Genomic DNA, 18,364 nt, shown 5'->3' on the forward strand with positions numbered 1-18,364 from the left:
GTAGGGCCACTCCTGAGTGAGAACCGAAACTCCTCCCAGCTGACCCTTGGCTCCTCTGCACTCAGCAGGCATCAATGAGGCCCTTGGGACTGAATGAGGAGCCATTGAGAAGGGGTTCAATACATACTTCATTGTGCCCCGACTTCAGAACTGAGCCTCTTGTTCCAAAGCCTTAAAAACAGAGCTCTGGCTCACTTCCTTTCTCCTGGATGCTGAAGTCCCGATGTATGTCAGGAAATGCCAGGCCCTTGAAGATCAGTAATTGAGAAAAATGCATGTTGGTTTTCAGGGAACACAGGCACCTCCCGGGGCGAGGGCATCGTGCGTTCTGCTGTTGGTCAACGCTCAGAAACTGACATACACAAACAGACACGGGCTACTTACAGAGGATCTTTTGAGTAAAGCCATTAAGATGTCTTAAAATGATGTATGTAGACAGGCACGGTGCATGGGCCTTCAATTCCAGCACTTGGGAGGCAGGTGGATCTCTGTAAGTTTGAGGTCAGCCTGATCTACAAAGTGAGACCCTGTCTCGAAAGATAAATAAATTGTGAATGCTTCCCTTAAAAGGGCCTTAAAAGATGCCCAGAGGGAAGTATGAGAACGTGAATTCAGTCTCCTAAGCCCACATCAAAGAAGCCAGACACGAGACTTGAAGATGGCTTAGCGGTTAAAAGTGGGCTCTGGTCTTTCAGTGGACCCAAGTTTGATTCCCAACACCTGTGTCGGGTGGCTCACAACTGCCTGTAACTAGACCCAACACCTCTAGATTCCAAGGTTACCTGCACGCATGCGCGCGTGCACACACACATACACACACACACACACACACACACACACACACACTAATGCAAAAAAATGGAGAAATGCAGAAGATAAAAACAGTCTTGCTCTTGCAGAAACTGCCATTCTTAATTCAGTTTTTAATCTTTTTTATTTTTCTGTAAAATGAGTCTCTGTCATGTGTCCCTTTCTTTCTGTCCAACCGTAGCTGCCTCTTTCCCTTGGCAGTCTTGTGAGCCTGTCTCAGCTAGAATGACCTGTGCCCAGGGCACATCTGGAAGCATCTGGAACCACATGTAGATGTCATCAGGAAGGTGATCAGGCCTGTAGCATCTAGTGGGTGGGCAAAATCCAGGAACCCTGCTCAGCACCCCTCAGTATACAGAGCACCCCCATGGTGGGGACTGTCAAGCCCCAGATATCTTACTGAGTGACCCTCAGACAGACAGATACCATCTTTTCACTAGCGCCATGGAATCCTGTAATAATGGTGTCTACCAGGTTTGTTTGGTGACATTGGGATGACATCTAGCTATTCACTTCAGAAATAGTCCATGCAGTGTGACCCCCAACACACACTGACACACTCATATATGCTATCAGCAGGGGACTCCTGTTAATTCTGTTGGATGCCACTGTGGAAGTTGGAATTGTGGGGCTGAAAGGTTGTGAGCAATCTTGATTTTTAACAGCCGGTGCCAGTGTGCTCATCATCAGCCTTTGCCCAATGAACCAGGTTCACCTGACCTATTTTAAATATCTTTTGGGTACAGCCCCAGACACGGGGATGGAGGCGCTCTCTCACTATGAATTCTCTCTGCCCTGCCAATAACTCAAGAACAGGATTGACGCTGTGCTGACAGCGGGTGTTTAAAGACGTTCGATGCCGGTGACAATAGAAAAAAAGCCCATTACTTCTTTCCATTTGGGTAATAGCAAGGAAGATAAAAGGTGCGGCTTTGCCTTCCCCTTTTGAAGCAGCATTTAATCACAAGGCTCTCAAGTGATTCGACAGGCCTGTCACCTTCCTGGGACTCCTTATTTCACAGGCCCGTTCCTCGCATGCACCTAAGATCTCGCTTGGTGCTCACTGCTGGCCTTCTGCGTGGCTGCCTCCCCCGTGCTTCAGCAGCTTCGCGGAGGCCTGTGTTTGGGTCTCTGTTTCTCTGCAGTTAGTGGGGAACCTGGACCACGCCCTCTGCCACTGAGGAAGAAGACAGCCCACCTCTCCCTGGCCGTCCAAGTCAGAAGAGAAGCGAGCAAGACTCGGCTGGCAGTGTAGAGCTGGCCGTGCCTCCACTCTGTGGCTCTCAAGCGCCTGTCAGCGTCCCCTCTTTCAGTAGCAGGCCCCTGTGCAACTTTTGCTGTCCACTCCCTGCTGGGCTCTGGCTGAAGGGATCGCAGAGTGGAGGTGTGCCTGACCATTTTAAGATTTCTGCCCAGACGAGGGGTAGCCTAGGGCTCCCCAGTCACAGTCTAGTTGAGGAACAGACTGAGCCTGTCAAGGAGGTGCAGGGATGTGTAGGTATCAGGATCTGGGAATAGAGCTTCTTAGGGCCCAAAATGCCAGTCTTGACTCCAGCAAGGAAAAGATGGAGAGTGGATGAGAGCCTGGGTAGATGGATGGGTGGATGATGGACAGACAGACAGATGTAAACATGGGTGAGTGGGTGGAATATATATATATATATATATATATATATATATATATTCTTAATGTATAATATATATCATAAGTCTCTGGAATCCTCCCTGTGTTGGCTAGGCCGTCGACCGTTGGCTATCACAGGTGATGCGATATGACCAGATAAAGAGGGGAGGCCTAAGGAATTGATGAGCTGACTGTCTGAGTGCACCTTTGGGAAGCCAGGGGTGCCCGGTGCCCCTTCCTGCCTTGCCGAGGGTGTGCGCAGGTGCAGCAGCCAACCTCTCTCACCTTCAATCCCAGACATTGCCCTCAACAGTCCTTGTCACACATGAGTGACAGTCTCAGCAGAGAGATGAAGTTAGGTTACTTTGGAAATGGACGTGTTTCTTAATTTTCCCCTGTCTTTTTGCTATAAACATAAAAATGTGTTCATAGCTGTCATTTGCAGAAGTGTTTCCATGGAGGGACTCTTCTGGTGGAAGCTCCAACCCAGCCCCTGGCATCCGCATACCCAAAGGGTCTGGGATGTTCTGGGGGAAGCTCCAACCCAGTCCCTGGCATCCGCATACCCAAAGGGTCTGGGATGTTCTGGGGGAAGCTCCAACCCAGCCCCTGGCATCCGCATACCCAAAGGGTCTGGGATGTTCTGGTGGAAGCTCCAACCCAGCCCCTGGCATCCGCATACCCAAAGGGTCTGGGATGTTCTGGTGGAAGCTCCAGCCCAGCCCCTGGCATCCGCATACCCAGAGGGTACAGGATGTTCTGGTGGAAGCTGCACCCCGACCCCTAGCATCCGCATACCCAAAGGGTCTGGGATGTTCTGGGGGAAACTCCACCTCAATCCCACTTCCATAGGGTATTTAAACTGGGCCCCAGAAAACAGACACATGGTGTTTTGGTCTCTCTTCCCCTTCTCGAGACTCTCTGGGCCGGGGATGAGGAGGGGAATCATCTGGGAGCTTTTTACCCATTAAACCTGGGCTTTTTCTAATTCGGTTTGACTTGGTCTGATTTGGATTGCTGTGTCGGCGGAGAGGCTTATCAGGGTACAGATACTTTTCAGGGACGGTCCCTTTTGTTGTGGGGGGCAGGGTGTATTCTGGGTCCCCATAATGGTCATTTTGTGTGTACCTGCTGATCCCTATGTCCCTTCAAAGTGGTATCTATCTGTGTAGGAGACTTTTACCTTCATTTTTAACAATACATTGCGCATGCAATACAGGGGTGTTAGCTCAGGTATAGAGGCCAGAGGTCACCCAACCTTTGGGATTGTTTCTCGGGAGTTTTTGAGGCAGGGTCTCTCACTGGGACCCTGGCTTCTTAGTTATCCGAGGCTAGCTGGTGGTGAGTGCTAGGGATCAGTGCTGGGATTTCAGGTGTGGTGGTGTGCCTGGCTTTTCACAGTTTGGACTGGTTCTCGGCTTGACAAATGAACCATCTCCCAGCCCTTGGCTTCTAAAGCTAACGTGGGCTCAACCTCTTCGGTGACCTCTGGTCGGTGTCCCGGGCCCCTTGGCCATGCTTCCCATGCTGCCTTGGCTGCTGTTGGGGGATGGTCATCTGGCTCCCTGGCGGTTTCACTCTCAACTGCCAACCCTTTCACGGGAGGGAACATGTGTGCATTGATTGAACACATATGTTATATGCACTCTTCTGTATATTGTGAACACCACAGAGAGCTAATAAGCTCAGACCAGTATTCTAGAGGGGGGCAAGGTGTGAACTATTGGGTCATATAGAAAATTCTAGGTGAATGCTACAGAGAAAAATAAACCAGAAGAACCAAAGGGATAGGGTCCTCAGATTTGGGTGCAAAGGACTGTTTCAGGTAGTGTGCCCTGGGGACACCTCTCTGAGGTGCTGGCCTTTGACCAAAAACCAGAAAGTACTCATGGGAACAAGCTTGTTAGTGTTTAAAAAAAATTCCTAGACGCGGCAAGGGTCCTGATGGGGACATGGTGGCTGCTGCCTAGCAACAGAAAACAGGTGTCAAAGGAGAGAGTCCTAGAGCAGGGCATCAGGAGACGCGGATAGCAGAGACTGAATTCGAACATCATCCGTCAGGATTGCTAAAGCCAGGATTTTGGAGTATGGTACTCATTTCTTATGTCTGGTTTGGTGTCTGTAACCTCAGTGAGAGGTAGAGGCAGGGATCAGAAGGTCAAAAATGTACTTGGCTATATATTGAGTCAGAGGCTAGCCTTGGCTACCTAAGAACCTGTCTCAAAGCAACCCAGGTGTGTGGTGCAGGCCCTTAACTCCAGCACTTGGGAAGCAGAGGCAGGTAGATCTCTCTGAGTTTTGGAAGTCAGCCTGGTCTACTTAGTAAGTTACAGAACAGCCTGAGCCTACGCAGTGAGACCCTGTCTTAGGAGGGAGAAAAACAAAACAACAACCAAGAAGGCTACCAAGAACGAAAGGCCCCTCCTAACCCTCCAGATGTGTCTTTTCCTTTTGCTGTCAGTGTGGCAGTGATTTTGAAATTGCAGGGGGTTGGGAGGTGTCACCCATTCGAGATCACTTGGCCAGAGCTAGGTACCTAGCAGAGCCTGGCAGTCTGTCCTGACAGCCAGAAAATGTGACAGAACCTGATGCCTGCTCCCCAATCCTTCAGAGGAAAAGCAATTTAAAAAAAAAAAATCACGAAAGTTCTTACACTAAGAAATAAGCGCACCTTATTTCGGGGGTGGGGGTGTTTGAAACGGCACCCAAGAGAAGGCAAAGCTAGTCCTTGGACGTCTGGTCTAATTTTACTTGAATTCAAGGGCATGGGGGAGCCAGTTCATATTCAAATACAACAGGCAGTGGGGGGGGGGATGTTGATGGAGTGGCTGGAACCCCAGCGACTGGGGCTCCTCGGAATGACAATGAGGCCGCCTGCCGGGTCTCCTCTAGGCGGGCCTAACGAGATTAGATTTTCATAAATTTCAGACGGTGCCAATTCCTAATTCCTCCGTGTGTGCGGCCTGGAGGCCAGACAGGGCCGGTGCTGGCTGCTTGTTAACTGGGAAGGAGGCTGCTACCCTCCCCTGAGGGACCCAGGGGCAGGCTTGCAGCAAAGGCTAGCAGGAGCCGGTGGGATCTGCCCAGCCCCCTCTGTGCTCCACTCTCAACTGGAAGGCTGGGGGCAGCGCATCTACCCTGAGACCAGGTGGTTGGACCCATTTGCTTCTCACCCCCAGTTTGCATTGCGAAGGAGCTGTAGGCTGGAATTCAAACCCAATTCCTTCTCTATATACTACATATAGTCTGCCATCTAACCATCTAGAGTAGGCACAAAAATGTTATCAGAAAGGATGCCACCTTTACCTTAACCAGCCGGAACTGAAGCACAGCTTCCTTGGCACAAATGCAAGCTCGGGCCCGTGCTGGGATTAAAAGTGTGCACCACTACGCCCGGTTTGTCTCCTTTTGAGACAGGTTCTCGTGTAGCCAAGGCTAGCCTTGTCAGCATCAGGGACCAGCTGGGGAGGTCTTCCTTCTTCCACGCCTGCCTGAAAGTTTGATGGGCGTGCTAGGGTGTCGCTGGTTTCCTTTTCTTACTTACTGGCAAGCCTGTGCACCAGTGGAGATGAGGCTGCCCTTGACCTGGTGTCAATCCTCCTGCCTCACCCTCTCAAGTACTGGAATGAGCGACGTGAGAGACTGTGCCTGGTTTTACTTCACTTTTAATCTAGAGAGTGCATTCTCAGCTCTGCTACGGGCAATGTGATCCGGACGTTGCGGTTTTGCTTCTCTGTCTGGCCTTGCCAGGGATGTGTCTGGCTGTACTGGGCCCCTGTGAATTGAGGAAGCTGCCTTCTCCCCAGTTGTGTTTGTCTGTGTCCTGAGTACCAGGACTCTTCTCTCTTCCTAACCCAACACCCTACTTCGCTTTGGAGGGTGCTGGGCACCCTGCCCTGCTGAAGGCATTTCCTGTCCTGCCCAGTGGCCAGCCACATCTAACACAAGCCCTTGCTATAGACATCCCCATGGACTCGGATTCTTGTTTTTGATTCATGCTTCTCCTGGATTATCTGAGTTTTCTGGGTCTGGGTCTTGCTTAAAGTTGGTAGTCATGGAACCAGGTGGTCACGTGTGTGCACAGAGTCCTCCCTTCACTTTGGGGAGCAGTTCTCCCACTTTATGGACATAGGGACCCAGACTTGTCAAACCCAGCTGGTCCTGCAGGGGCCTCGTCCATTGTCCACGCATCCTGTCAGATTCTGCCAGCCCTGCTGCCTCAGCTCCTGTCCCACCAGCCTTCCCAGAGCCCCAGACCACCCCAGAAGGAGTGTAGAAGCCTGTCCCGTCCCTCGGGCTGCCAGAGGGCAGGAACAAAGGCTGCCTACATCTCTCCGCTCTGGCCCTTTTTGGCCTGATGTGGGCAGAAGTCCCGGAGACAGCCAGAAGGGGTGTCTCAGGCCAGGGTGAGGAGTGCACAGAGTTGAGGGGGGAGGGGTTGAGGGCCTTTTGGGGGAGTGTGGGTGTTGCACAAAGCAGGCCCTGTGTCCCTTGAATGCATGGCTTTATCCTGGGTTCAGCCAGACCTGAGTGCCCAGCACATTCAGGCCTAGCTGCCTAGCCCTGGCCCCGCCTCTCTTGCAGTGACCTGGCCTTCCTCACCATGACCGTATTTGGGCTCTGTAGGGACCACTAGAGGGGGTCCATATTTGAGGCATGGGTGAACCCCAACAGAACCCTCTTCTCCGTACCCCCACCTGGATCCTCCAGGGTGAGGTAAGAATGGGCCTAGTTCAGAAGCTCCAGCTGAACCCAGCTTGGGTTGGAATCCCAGCTGTGGCCACTTGGAATTGTGATCATCTCCGTCACGGCTCTGCGTTTCAGCTTAGGGTTCTGCCCTTCCATGGGGCCTGAGAAAACGCTTAACGTCAGGGCCAGTCTCAGCTTCACACTGTCAGTAGCGGAGTGGGTCCTGCCTAGATGATTGCCGTAGCACCCGCAGTGGCCCGTGGTATGGCGGACCTGCGGGTCTGCTGAGCAGCTGTGGGGTGTGGGGAGCAGGTATTCTGGGGACTGACTGGGACTGAGGGGATAACCTGGGACAGTGGGAGACTGAGGCTGGGACTGAGGGGATAGCCTGGGACAGTGGGAGACTGAGAGGGCCTGTGAGCTTCACAGTAAAGTGCCCACCTCGAGTGTGCTGTTGGCTCTCCTGCTCAGGGTAATGAGGAAGGCGTGGGAGAGGATTGATCCTGCTAGTTTGAGGTTTGGGCATATGGTGGCTTTTAGCCCCTCCTCCTCAGTTCCTGTCTCTGGTCAGCACAGAACTGAGTTACCCTTGCAACTGAACTTGTTGCCTTGGGGTCCCTTCCGTCTTTTGCATTGGGGAGTGCTCCCACCACCTCCAGCAGGGCCTTCAGGGTTGACCGTGGTCTGCCAACTCCAATGTCCTGCGGTGCTCCTAGCATCCTGCCTGTTGCTGGGCGGGGAGGAGGGGGGGCGCTCTGCTGGCACAGCTGCAGCCAGCTGCTGAGTCTCGGCCACCAGACTTAGCAGAACCGCTCACTTAAACATGTCAAAAAAGCTTCTTCCCTTCCCAGTACCTGAGGGCTTTTCCTCTTTCTGGGAAGAGATAAACCAAAACCGAAAACAGGAAGGAAAACAAATGAAGATCTTAATCTGAGCTGTGTCTTCGCTAGGAGTCTCTACCCATGACCCTGTGTGGTGTGTGGAACTATGGGGTATCGTTTGTGTGGCTGTGTGATGTGTGTGCTTACAGGTTATCTGTGTGGCTGTGTATTGTGTGTGAACTGTCTTGTGTTTCCTGGGGTGTCTTTGAGGTGTGAAGCAGGGTCAGCCCATTGGCTTACTGAGGTATTTGCTGAGTGTCAGAGTATTGCGGTGTGGTGTTGGGGTGCATGTGGGAATGTTCAGCTGTGTAGATGCGTGGGCAGGAGTGGTGGGCTGTGTAGATGCGTGGGCAGGAGTGGTGGGCTGTGTAGATGCGTGGGCAGGAGTGGTGGGCTGTGTAGATGCGTGGGCAGGAGTGGTGGGCTGTGTAGATGCGTGGGCAGGAGTGGTGGGCTGTGTAGATGCGTGGGTAGGAGTGGTGGGCTGTGTAGATGCGTGGGCAGGAGTGGTGGGCTGGGTAGATGCGTGGGCATGAGTAGAGGGCTGTTTTGAGGGGTATGAAAGGGCTGGGGTGTTTGTGGAGTGTACAGGATGTACATACCCTAGGCTGTTGTTTGGAGAAGCGTAGAAGGGTTGGAAAGTTGAGATGAAGAACCTTGGGGTGATTTGGGGTGTTTAGGGGCTTGGGTGTTAGTATGGGAGAATGTTGACATAGAAACACTAGGCTGTTATTTGGGAAATGGAGAAATGTTGGAGGGTTGGAATATTGGGCTGTTTGGGGGTGTGTAGGAGGGTGGGAAGTTGGTGGGGAGTTGGTGTGTAGGAGTCTTGGGATGTTATTTTGGGATATGCAGGCAATTTGGAATGTTGGTGGCAGGGAGGGCTGGGGTGTGTAAGAGCACTGGCCTGTTGTTTTGTGGGTGGGAAGGTTGAAACGTTGCTTGCTGGGGTATGTGAGTGTTGCTAGCATACTGGAGAGCCCTGCACTGGACTGACCTTGTGTGTGTGTGTGTGTGTGTGTGTGTGTGTGTGTGTGTGTGTGTGTATGCTCTGTAGTATGCAGGAGAGAGCCCTGCACTGGACTGACCTTGTGTGTGTGTGTGTGTGTGTGTGTGTGTGTGTGTGTGTGCTCTGTAGTATGCAGGAGAGCCCTGCACTGGACTGACTTGTGTGTGTGCATGCTCTGCATTGCCCTTGCTTCTGTTCACATTTTACCCAGTATTCCCTTGGCCCTCATGAGCCCCCTCTTCCCCACACCAAGGACCCTGGCTACGAGGGATCTAAAACACACGTTCCTTTCTGAGACCCTGACCATGCTTCGCATCTCTGAGGACTGAGACTGTGTCTTCATGCATGTCCGTGGTTGGTGCCAGGCCACTTTCTGGACAGGGTCTCTGAGCAGTCTTCCCTGGGCCTGAGTTCTCAGCCTTACTTCGTTGATGGGAGCCTTTGGAGGCCAGCTGGTCCTAAAGTCTGCTGTATCTCTCTGCCCCACAGCGGAGCTGGAGTTCGTGCAGATAGTGGTCATCGTGGTGGTGATGATGGTAATGGTGGTGGTGATCACATGCCTGCTGAACCACTACAAGCTATCGGCCCGCTCCTTCATCAGCCGGCACAGCCAGGCCAGGAGGAGAGACGACGGAATGTCCTCAGTAAGTGACTTTTGGGGTTGCAGCCTGGGTTTTTAGCTGCATTGAGCACTGAGCGAACAACCACCGTACCCTGCTTAGGTGTCTCAGGTACCCCTGGCCTCCTCCCGTCATAGAATAGGAACTGCTAGGTGGATCCAGCTCTGCATCATGCTCTGGGGCCCACCGGTGACTGAAGGTCTGGGCTGAAGGAATGTGCACCTTCGGGGCAGACGTGAAGCTGAGCCTGAGCCTGAGTGCCCAGCAGTCCCGGGGGACAACAGCAGCCAAGAGGCTTCTGCTGTATTCCCAGAGGGAGCAGGAAGTGTCAGGTACAATTCTGTGGGCTCCCCAGAGCCTCTCTGAGGAGCTCCACTGTGCAAGGCATCTTAACCTCCATGGTTATAGACAGGGCTGTGGGGAGCAGAGAGATGGGAGACAGCTAGGGTGTATAGAGACAGGTCAGGCCTTCCAGATGAAGAGAAGCCAGATGAAGACAGAGCAAAGGGACAGCTGGTGCTTGACTGGGTGCCCACCAGGACAGAGGTGTGGGAAGGATGCCCCCAGTCTTGTGGCTGTGACCTAGATAGAAGGAGGTGGCAGTCCTGTCCTTTCCTCAACATGCCAGCCACCAGTACTTGGGCTGTGGAGTCCAAGTGCCTTGGGAGGCCATGGAAGCAACTGGACACCCAAGAGGCCTCTTTCGGGGCCTGAGTCTCATCTGGCTCCTCAGGTGTGATGAGCCAGGAAAGGCACCTCCTGGGTAATTCAGGCTTGGCACAGTAAACCAGGCTTCTCTGGCTGGAAGGCTACCTCATCCACGTGACACCTCCTCACCCGCCAACTCTCTGCTGAGGGTTCCCTGTGTGCCCAAGCTCCCCTGGCACAGGAGGTAGCCAGGACCATCCCAGGGCTGTGGATGGCAGAAGATCATGCACAGGCAGGGATGCCACATAAGGGACTTGCGGCTCTGGGGGACGCTGTGGGTGAGAGCTGTAAGGGAGCGCTCTGAGGTCCAGTTTTTTTTTTTTTTTTTTTTTTTTTTTTTTTATTTTCGAGACAGGGTTTCCCTGTAGTTTCTAGAGTCTGTCCTGGAATTAGCTCTTGTAGACCAGGCTGGCCTCGAACTCAGAGATCCGCCTGCCTCTGCCTCCCGAGTGCTGGGATTAAAGGCGTGCGCTACCACCGCCCGGCTGAGGTCCAGTTTTATAGCTGGAGACATGGCACTCCTGAGAGGGAGGGAGGACCAAGTACAGCTCGCCTTGGGGTCGGAGTTCAGGGTCTTGGAGCTCAGCCTTCCTCAGAGCCCAAGAAGCCAGCACCCCCGTGTGTCCCAAGCCCTTGTTAGCCTGAGTGACATTGGGTAACTAGTTGCGGTTCATTTATTTACATCCTGACAGGAGCAGTCAGTCACTAGAGTAACTTAGTGTACCCAGAAGGGCTACTTGGTCTCTATGCAAACAAGTGTGTACACACACACACACACACACACACACACGTGCGCACGCGCGCGCACACACACTCATGAAGCGCTTGAGCAAAACTGGTCTTGCTACTTCTGGTGATCCTAGAACCATCCTCTGCCATACTGAGAACAGTCATATTGTACCTGAGGGGACCCTGGCTGACACAAGCTTATGCATTAGTACTGATTAGTACTGTGAGCCTCAGGGACTTCCTGGACCCAACAGCATCCCACTGGACTCCAGAGCCACTGCCAGAGTAGTTGTCTCCTGTGGGTGGCACTTGCCCTCTTGACTGTGACATCGGGGCCCCTTTGGGAGCCTCTGTCCTGCCCTCAGGTGCTCACCATCAGTGACAGTGAGGGGAAGGGGGACGTAGCCCCTTTGTGGTTCACAGTGCAGGCAGGATAGGACGCTGCTCTCTGGGCAGGCAGGCAGTGGTAGGAGGGAGCTAGCATGCCTATAATCCCAGGAGACAGTGGGGACAGTCGTCTCCAGGATGGCTCAGCAGGTGCTGGGAGGGTGGGACAAGATGAGCCATGCTGGGCAGAGTGCCCCAGTTTTGGGGGATGTCCCAGGCTGGCAGAGGCAACCAGAGTCTAAGGGCTAAGCCAAGACAGAACTGGCCATCGCCCGAGACGGCAGGGCCGTCGCTGGCAGGTTTGGGCATCTCCGCTTACATCAGGCCCGGTTTCAGTACGTCACCAGTTCATGGGGCAAGAGCTGTGACAGACATCCTGAGGGCAGAACCGGCACCTGCCGTATAGGAATCCTGCCTGCGGTGCCCTGGCTCACCTGGCTCATTTGTTATCTCTGTCACCTAGCAACAGGCACCGCCATCTGCCTGGCAAGTAGTACCAGCCATGAGTGAAGTCCAGGACTCACTCCCTCACAGAGGAGAAACTGGGCCTCAAGAGAAGTGGAGCACTTGCCTAAGGCCAGACAGCTTTCACGGCAGCGTCATTGTGGGGTGTGGTTATCTGCGACAACAGAGGTGCACTGGGAGCAGATGGCAGAGGGAGAGGAGCTTGTTCTGCGTAGACACCTGAGCTCAGCTGCTGAGACAGACAAGACATTACCCCCCCCCCCAGTCACTGGGCCACAGGGAGAGTGTCTCCTTCACTTTGTCCCCAGTGCCACCTGGCTGCATAAACAGGGAGCCCAGGGGAGGCTTGGAGCAGTAGGTGACATTCCCCTGGGACTCCCTCTTTCTGACGTAGTGCGTCTGAGGTGTCTCAAGGCCTTGTGACCTCCCAGAGAGACCTAGGTACAATTGTCTACCTGGGCTCCGTGTGTCACACTGGGCTCACCCGCCTCTCCAGGCCTTGCCCCTTGGGTGTTTCTGGCAATGGCTACTTTTCACGCTGACTTTGGAGTTGGGGGTCCCCTCCTACATCTCAGTACACCTGCCCATGTGCAGGTCACCTCTTCCTAGGCGCAGAACAGCAGAACCCAGACCTGCCTGGCTGAAGGCCTCAGCTGCTTCCTGCCCTTGCTCTTCACACTGACCACGTCACTCTGAGTGTTTTTCCCAGGTTATCAGCATGAGGGTCAGGTGCAGGGGAGATGCGCACGCCCACTCCTAAGCACCCACCAGTGGGCTGTCCTTCAGGTGTCCACTGAGACACCCGGTCCCTACCTTGACTTCCTGTTCACCCCTCACAGCCTGTGCCTATTGCGTTGCAACTGGCTGTAGGTACCCCCTCCTCAGCAGAGGCTCCCCTGGGGAGTGTGGTTTGTCAGCGAGGTTAACCTCAGACCAGGAGCTCAGCTAGGGCCTAGGATGAAGCCAGGCTTTTATCGTCTCATCAACCCTTGGCCTTGGTCTCCTGTTCCCCATGGAGCCCAGCCTGCCAAGAGTTTGTGTTCTGGGGCCAAAGGCAAAACTATAGTAAGACCAGATACAGGGGTCAGCGAGAGTGGGAGCTCAGGCCTAGATCCATACCCAGCTTTGAAGAGATTCAGGTCTTTCTCAGCCCGCATCAGGGTAGGTCCCAGCTTCCCACCTGCCAGAGGTTTGCTTCACAGAATTTGATGGTGATTACTTGCCCACAGGGAGGGAACAGTTGTCACTGTGGAGCTGAGGGGAGCATCAGATTCCTGCCTAGAAGCAGCCTGAAGGGACTTTCTGGGCAGGTAGTAGCTCTCAGTCTGGAATTGGACTCAGGTGGGCATCTTCAGGCCTCACCAGCTGGCCTGGCCCAAGGACTGTATACCTGGATTTGTGAATAAAATTTTATTGGCACACAACCCTGCCTGTTAGTGTCTGCAAGTTATTAGGGTTTAACAAAGCAGAAACTATTCCAAGTTTATTTTTTTCTGATATAGTGTTTTTAGTTAGCCTTTGAGAGCCTTTGAGAGTTCATGCATACAGAAATGCTATTCTGACCCTTCGCAGAAATAGCAGGCAGACTCTGGCTTTGTGGAGGTCCTGGGAGAGGCTATGGAGAAGCTGTGGTGAACCGGGGCAACCCAGTTGAGAAGTAATCACAGAACAGCAGCCCACACCCTAGCCAGTGTCAGGAGCAAGAAAGGACCTTTGTCACTGCTGGCTTGGGCTGTCCTCCTCCTCCCCACAGTGGCTGCCTGAAGCCCTAGGGTTAGGGGACACGAAGTGATGGGTAAGTGACCCACACTAGATGCTCACAATGGGGATAGAGTAGCCCCTCCCAGCACAGCTGCAGCTTCGCTTTGCAGAGAAAGGAAGACATGTAGACAGGCCTCGGTGGGTGTGCAGGAAGGGAAAGAGCCAGTGTTCGGCTCTGCTTTTCTGTTGCCGTGACGAGACATTGTGCAAAGGAGGCTTTAGATGAGGAAGGGGGATTCTTCAGTTTTCACTTCCAGGTCACAGTTCAATCACTCAGGGAAGTCAGACAGGAAATCAGGCAGGAACCTGAAGCAGAAACCAAGGAGGGGCCAGCGCATGCTCAGCTAGTTTTCTTCTATAGCTCAGGCCAGCGTGCCCAAGGATGGTGTCGCCCACAGTGGGCTGGGCCCTCCTCAGTCATCAGTCAAGACGGTTTCTCACCAGCTGATTCTGGCAGTTTTTCACTCGAGATTCCTCCTTCTAGGTGACTCTGGGTCATGACAGACTGACAGTAAAAATTAGCCAGGGCAGCTGGGATGGGAGGTAGGGGAGGTATGCATCGCTCATGCTGTAGGCCAGGAATCACGTGTGAGGGCTGTGGTTTGCTGGAGTGGCAGGGGGTGGCTGGGGCTGACCGCTCATCCCGAAAGCTGCAGGAAATGCAAAAGAATCTCAGTAGATTTGGGGGAGGATGTGGGTAAGAAGGAGTAGGCCCTGTGTTTGGGGCAAGCAGAGACAGAGCAGAGTCAGGACCATGGGGGTGCAGCCTGTGAGGCCTGTCAGAATCTCAGCTCCCATCTCCCTAAGTGTGTGCAAGACAGGCCTGGGAGGCTAGCTCAGGCCCTCACCATCCAGAACGTAGAGGTACCCAGGCAAGTGAACTGGGAGACTGTTTATGGGAGGGAGAGCTGAGGGAGGCTCCAATGGGTGGGGTGAGGACAGCAGGGGGGAGCTGGGAGGAGACACCTGTGGGTCTGGCTTGTCCAACTTAAAGGCAGCGAGGGCCATTCTCTATAGGAAAGAGACATAATCTCTGCCTGCAGGTGCGGTCCCCGGAACCGCCTAGTGGCCACTGGGTAAACTGCGAGCCTTTGCAGCTCGGGGAGGGACTTCTTCCCCAAACTCTAGGAAGTAGCTGCCCTGAGCATGTTAGAATGATGGAAGGGTGTGTTCGCCACCTGGTTTGTGATGATGGGATATCTGCCGGTATTTGACAAGATTGTAGCCTTTGAGTATTCGAGTGTATTATTTCTGTAGGTAGATCTCAATGAAATCGAAATTAAGGTATCCTTTCCCCAGGCTAGGAGTCACAGTTACACTTGAGTGAGTTACACTCAGATTCCCTCCTGAGATCCCACAGCAGAGGACATGAGCTTCGTGAGTGACAGTCATCACACAAATGACTCCGTGTCTGTTGATTGATAAAGATATTCAAGACTCGAGAGCAGTGGTTCTCAACCTTCCTAATGCTGTGACCCTTTAACACAGTTCCTAATGTGTTGTGGTAACCCTCAACCATAAAATAATTTTCACTGCTACTTCATAACTGTAATTTTGAATGAATCGTAGTGCTAATATCTAATGTGTAGGATATCTGATGTGTGGCCCACCGAAAGGGTTGCAACCCACAGGTTGAGAACCACTGCTCTAGAGTCCTGGGCACTGAACATCCACAGGAAACTGGTCCCGCAGTGGCGTAGACAATCTAAAGGCCCTGTAGCGTGTGCTTAGCATTTCTGTGAGCTGGGGAGGTAGTGGTGGCACCTGTCACTTTCCGTTGTACCCTGAGGGTCAGGTGATTGTCACATTCAACATGAAATTCATTCACCTCTCCAGCCAAATGTATGTATCCACATGTTCAGGCGCTGAACCTAAACATTTTGGGCAAGGTCTTGTCAGGAACAAACAGTTCTGGAAGGGAAGGCCATGCTGGGTTTCCTTCTAAGCCAATTACAGATTTGCTCTAATGCCCGGAGAAAGCTGCCTGCAGGCTTTGAGTGCGGAAACCACCTCAGAGATGGTGGATGTGCTTTGGAAAGCCTGACAGGGCAGCAACAGGAGCTGCGGGAGAAGCCAAGAAGGCCGTGGTGGACTTGTCCTTGCCCTCACAGATGTGGGGAGGGTGGAGGATGAGAAGCGGGTGAGCCCAAGACTTCAGGTGAAATGTTTGCATCTAGGATGGGTGGAACCTTGTGTCAAGGGCTCTGTCCACTGCTGGCTGACCCTGTACCCTTTTCCACTCTACAGGAAGGATGCCTGTGGCCCTCAGAGAGTACGGTGTCGGCCGGAATGTCAGAGGTAAGACCAAGCCCCACCTTCCCTCCTGTGGTACCCCTTGCACTCAGAGGCTGGGCCCTTGTCCAAGATCACACACACTCCCTGATTCCAGGGGGGTCCCCAGCAGCATCTATAGCTGGCCCTGTTTTAGGGGCTCCCAGGGGTTTGCCTGGGGCAGCCCCTACTGAGCCCACAGCTCAGTCTCTGAATCTGGGGATCCAATCTGAGTCTGCCTCCTTCCCTGACCTTACTCCCTCCTCCAGCCGCAGGTCTATGCCCCTCCTCGACCCACTGACCGCCTGGCTGTGCCCCCCTTCGTCCAGCGGAGCCGTTTCCAGCCCACCTACCCCTACCTTCAGCAAGAGATTGCCCTGCCACCTACCATCTCACTGTCTGATGGGGAGGAGCCCCCACCCTACCAGGGTCCCTGCACCCTCCAGCTCCGGGACCCTGAACAACAGCTGGAGCTGAACCGAGAGTCTGTGCGTGCACCTCCCAATCGGACCATCTTCGACAGCGACCTTATGGACAGCACCATGCTGGGAGGCCCTTGCCCCCCCAGCAGTAACTCGGGCATCAGCGCTACCTGCTATGGCAGTGGTGGGCGCATGGAGGGGCCGCCCCCCACCTACAGTGAGGTCATCGGTCACTACCCAGGGTCCTCCTTCCAGCACCAGCAGAGTCACGGGCCGCCCTCCCTGCTAGAGGGGACCCGGCTCCATCACCCTCACATTGCCCCCCTGGAGAACAAGGAGAAGGAAAAACAAAAAGGTCACCCCCTCTAAGAGTGGGAGCCGGGGCACCTGTAGGCAAAACGGCAAAAACACTCTGCACTTAAGAGAGAAGAGAGAGGAAGGCAGGGGACACACAGGCCTTGTGGCATGTGCCAGTTCTCCTCTATGTGTATAAATATTTACATGTTTTGTGTGGTCTGAATGCAGAAGCTCAGAAAGCTTGCAAAAAAAAAAACAAAAAATTACCACGTTTCTTTGTCGAGCTGTGTCTTGAAGGCAAAAGAGAAAATCCTCCACTAGTCTTTCTTCATTGTTCTTAATTGAGCTCCGTGCGTGAATGCTTTTTTTTTTTTTGTTGTTTATGATGGTTTCACTTAACTTTAAAGACATATTTGCACAAAACCTTTGTTTAAGATCTGCAATATTATATATATATAAATATCTATAAAATAAGAGACACTGTATGTGGGAGAGCAGGAGTATTTTTGTACTAGAAGAGGCCTATTAAAAAAAAAGTTGTTTTCTGAACTAGAAGAGAAAAAAAATGGCAATTTTTTGAGTGCCAACTCCGAAAGTGTGTATTACCTTGTAAAGAAAAAAACCTACAAAGCAGGGGTTTAGAGCTATTTATATAAATGTTGAGATTTTGCACTATTTTTTAATATAATATATCAGTGCTTGTTTGATGGAAACTTCTAGAGTGTGTTGAGACTTGAAGGAGAAATGTTGAGTTCAGTCTGAACAGAGCGGTGGAGGTTCCCCTCCGGGTCTCAGAGGGGCCCCCTGTGCAAGAAAGGCAGGCTTCCCAGAGTCCTGCGCCAGCAAGCCAGCCGAATGCTTCTGTCCAGATCGGCTGTGAGCAGTTACACATTCCTGCCGAGGGGGGACCCACATTGTCCCTCTGGGTTACAGCTGAGTCAGGACTGCCCCCACAGAGACACCTGATTTCAGGTGCCTTTCCCAATATGAAAATAAACTGTTACCGAAGGAATCTTAGTAATTTTTTTTCTTCCTCTCAAAACATAAAAACTGTGAAGGTTCAGTGGAAGGGGTAAGGTGTGCCCCAAAGCCAGAACTACTATTTCGTGCATTTGGTACTGGGTGGTGGTGGTGGGGATCCAGCAGCTGACTTCCTGCAGAAGGGGCTTGGGCACCAGCGTTCCAAGGCTGGTGTGTTTGCAGGTCTTTGCTGGCATGTAGGAAAGGCCCAGGGTGTTAGCTGCTTGACCTCAGACAATCTATGCTCACCTTACTGATTTTTCACTTCAAGAAGCCAATTAATAGTCAACCCAAGGTGGGAAGGGACAGTCGCCCATGTCCCCCCAGGAAGCCCAAAAGGGTTAGGAAAGGCTGCCGCCAACACCAACCCATACCTCAGGCTCTAGAACGGCATCCCTTCTCTCGCTGGCGCCATTCCCTTCTACCCGGAAACGGTTGTTTCTGAGGGGAAACCTTTGTCTGCTTTGCCACTTCTGTGTGGGGTTGGGGTCTCATTTCCCAGAGCTTAATTAGTGCATGGGGTGTGATAAGGACAGCTGTCCAGTCCTACGTGAATGCAAGAGAAAAGGGTGTGTGTGTACTGAGGTCCCCTGGGGTTCAGCAGGGGCAGAGGCATGCCTCAGGAGTCTCTACAGTTCATGGGGTGACCCCACCACCCCTTCTCGTCCACA

The 18,364-nt window shown here is 52.9% G+C and overlaps 1 protein-coding gene across 1 annotated transcript in view; it reads left to right on the forward strand.

Annotated features, from left to right (window-relative positions):
* Positions 1–17,685, forward strand: part of Pmepa1 (prostate transmembrane protein, androgen induced 1) — a 50,714-nt gene extending 33,029 nt beyond the window's left edge. Inside the window, exons 2-4 of the mRNA XM_038330177.1 lie at positions 9,503–9,657; positions 15,931–15,981; positions 16,224–17,685. Of these exons, the coding sequence (XP_038186105.1) occupies positions 9,503–9,657; positions 15,931–15,981; positions 16,224–16,745 (728 nt within the window). The 3' untranslated portion in view covers positions 16,746–17,685. The remainder of the gene's footprint in view (positions 1–9,502; positions 9,658–15,930; positions 15,982–16,223) is intronic.
* Positions 17,686–18,364: the final 679 nt, after the last annotated feature.

This window comes from Arvicola amphibius, chromosome 5 (genome assembly GCF_903992535.2).
Source record: "Arvicola amphibius chromosome 5, mArvAmp1.2, whole genome shotgun sequence".
Lineage (NCBI taxonomy): Eukaryota > Metazoa > Chordata > Mammalia > Rodentia > Cricetidae > Arvicola > Arvicola amphibius.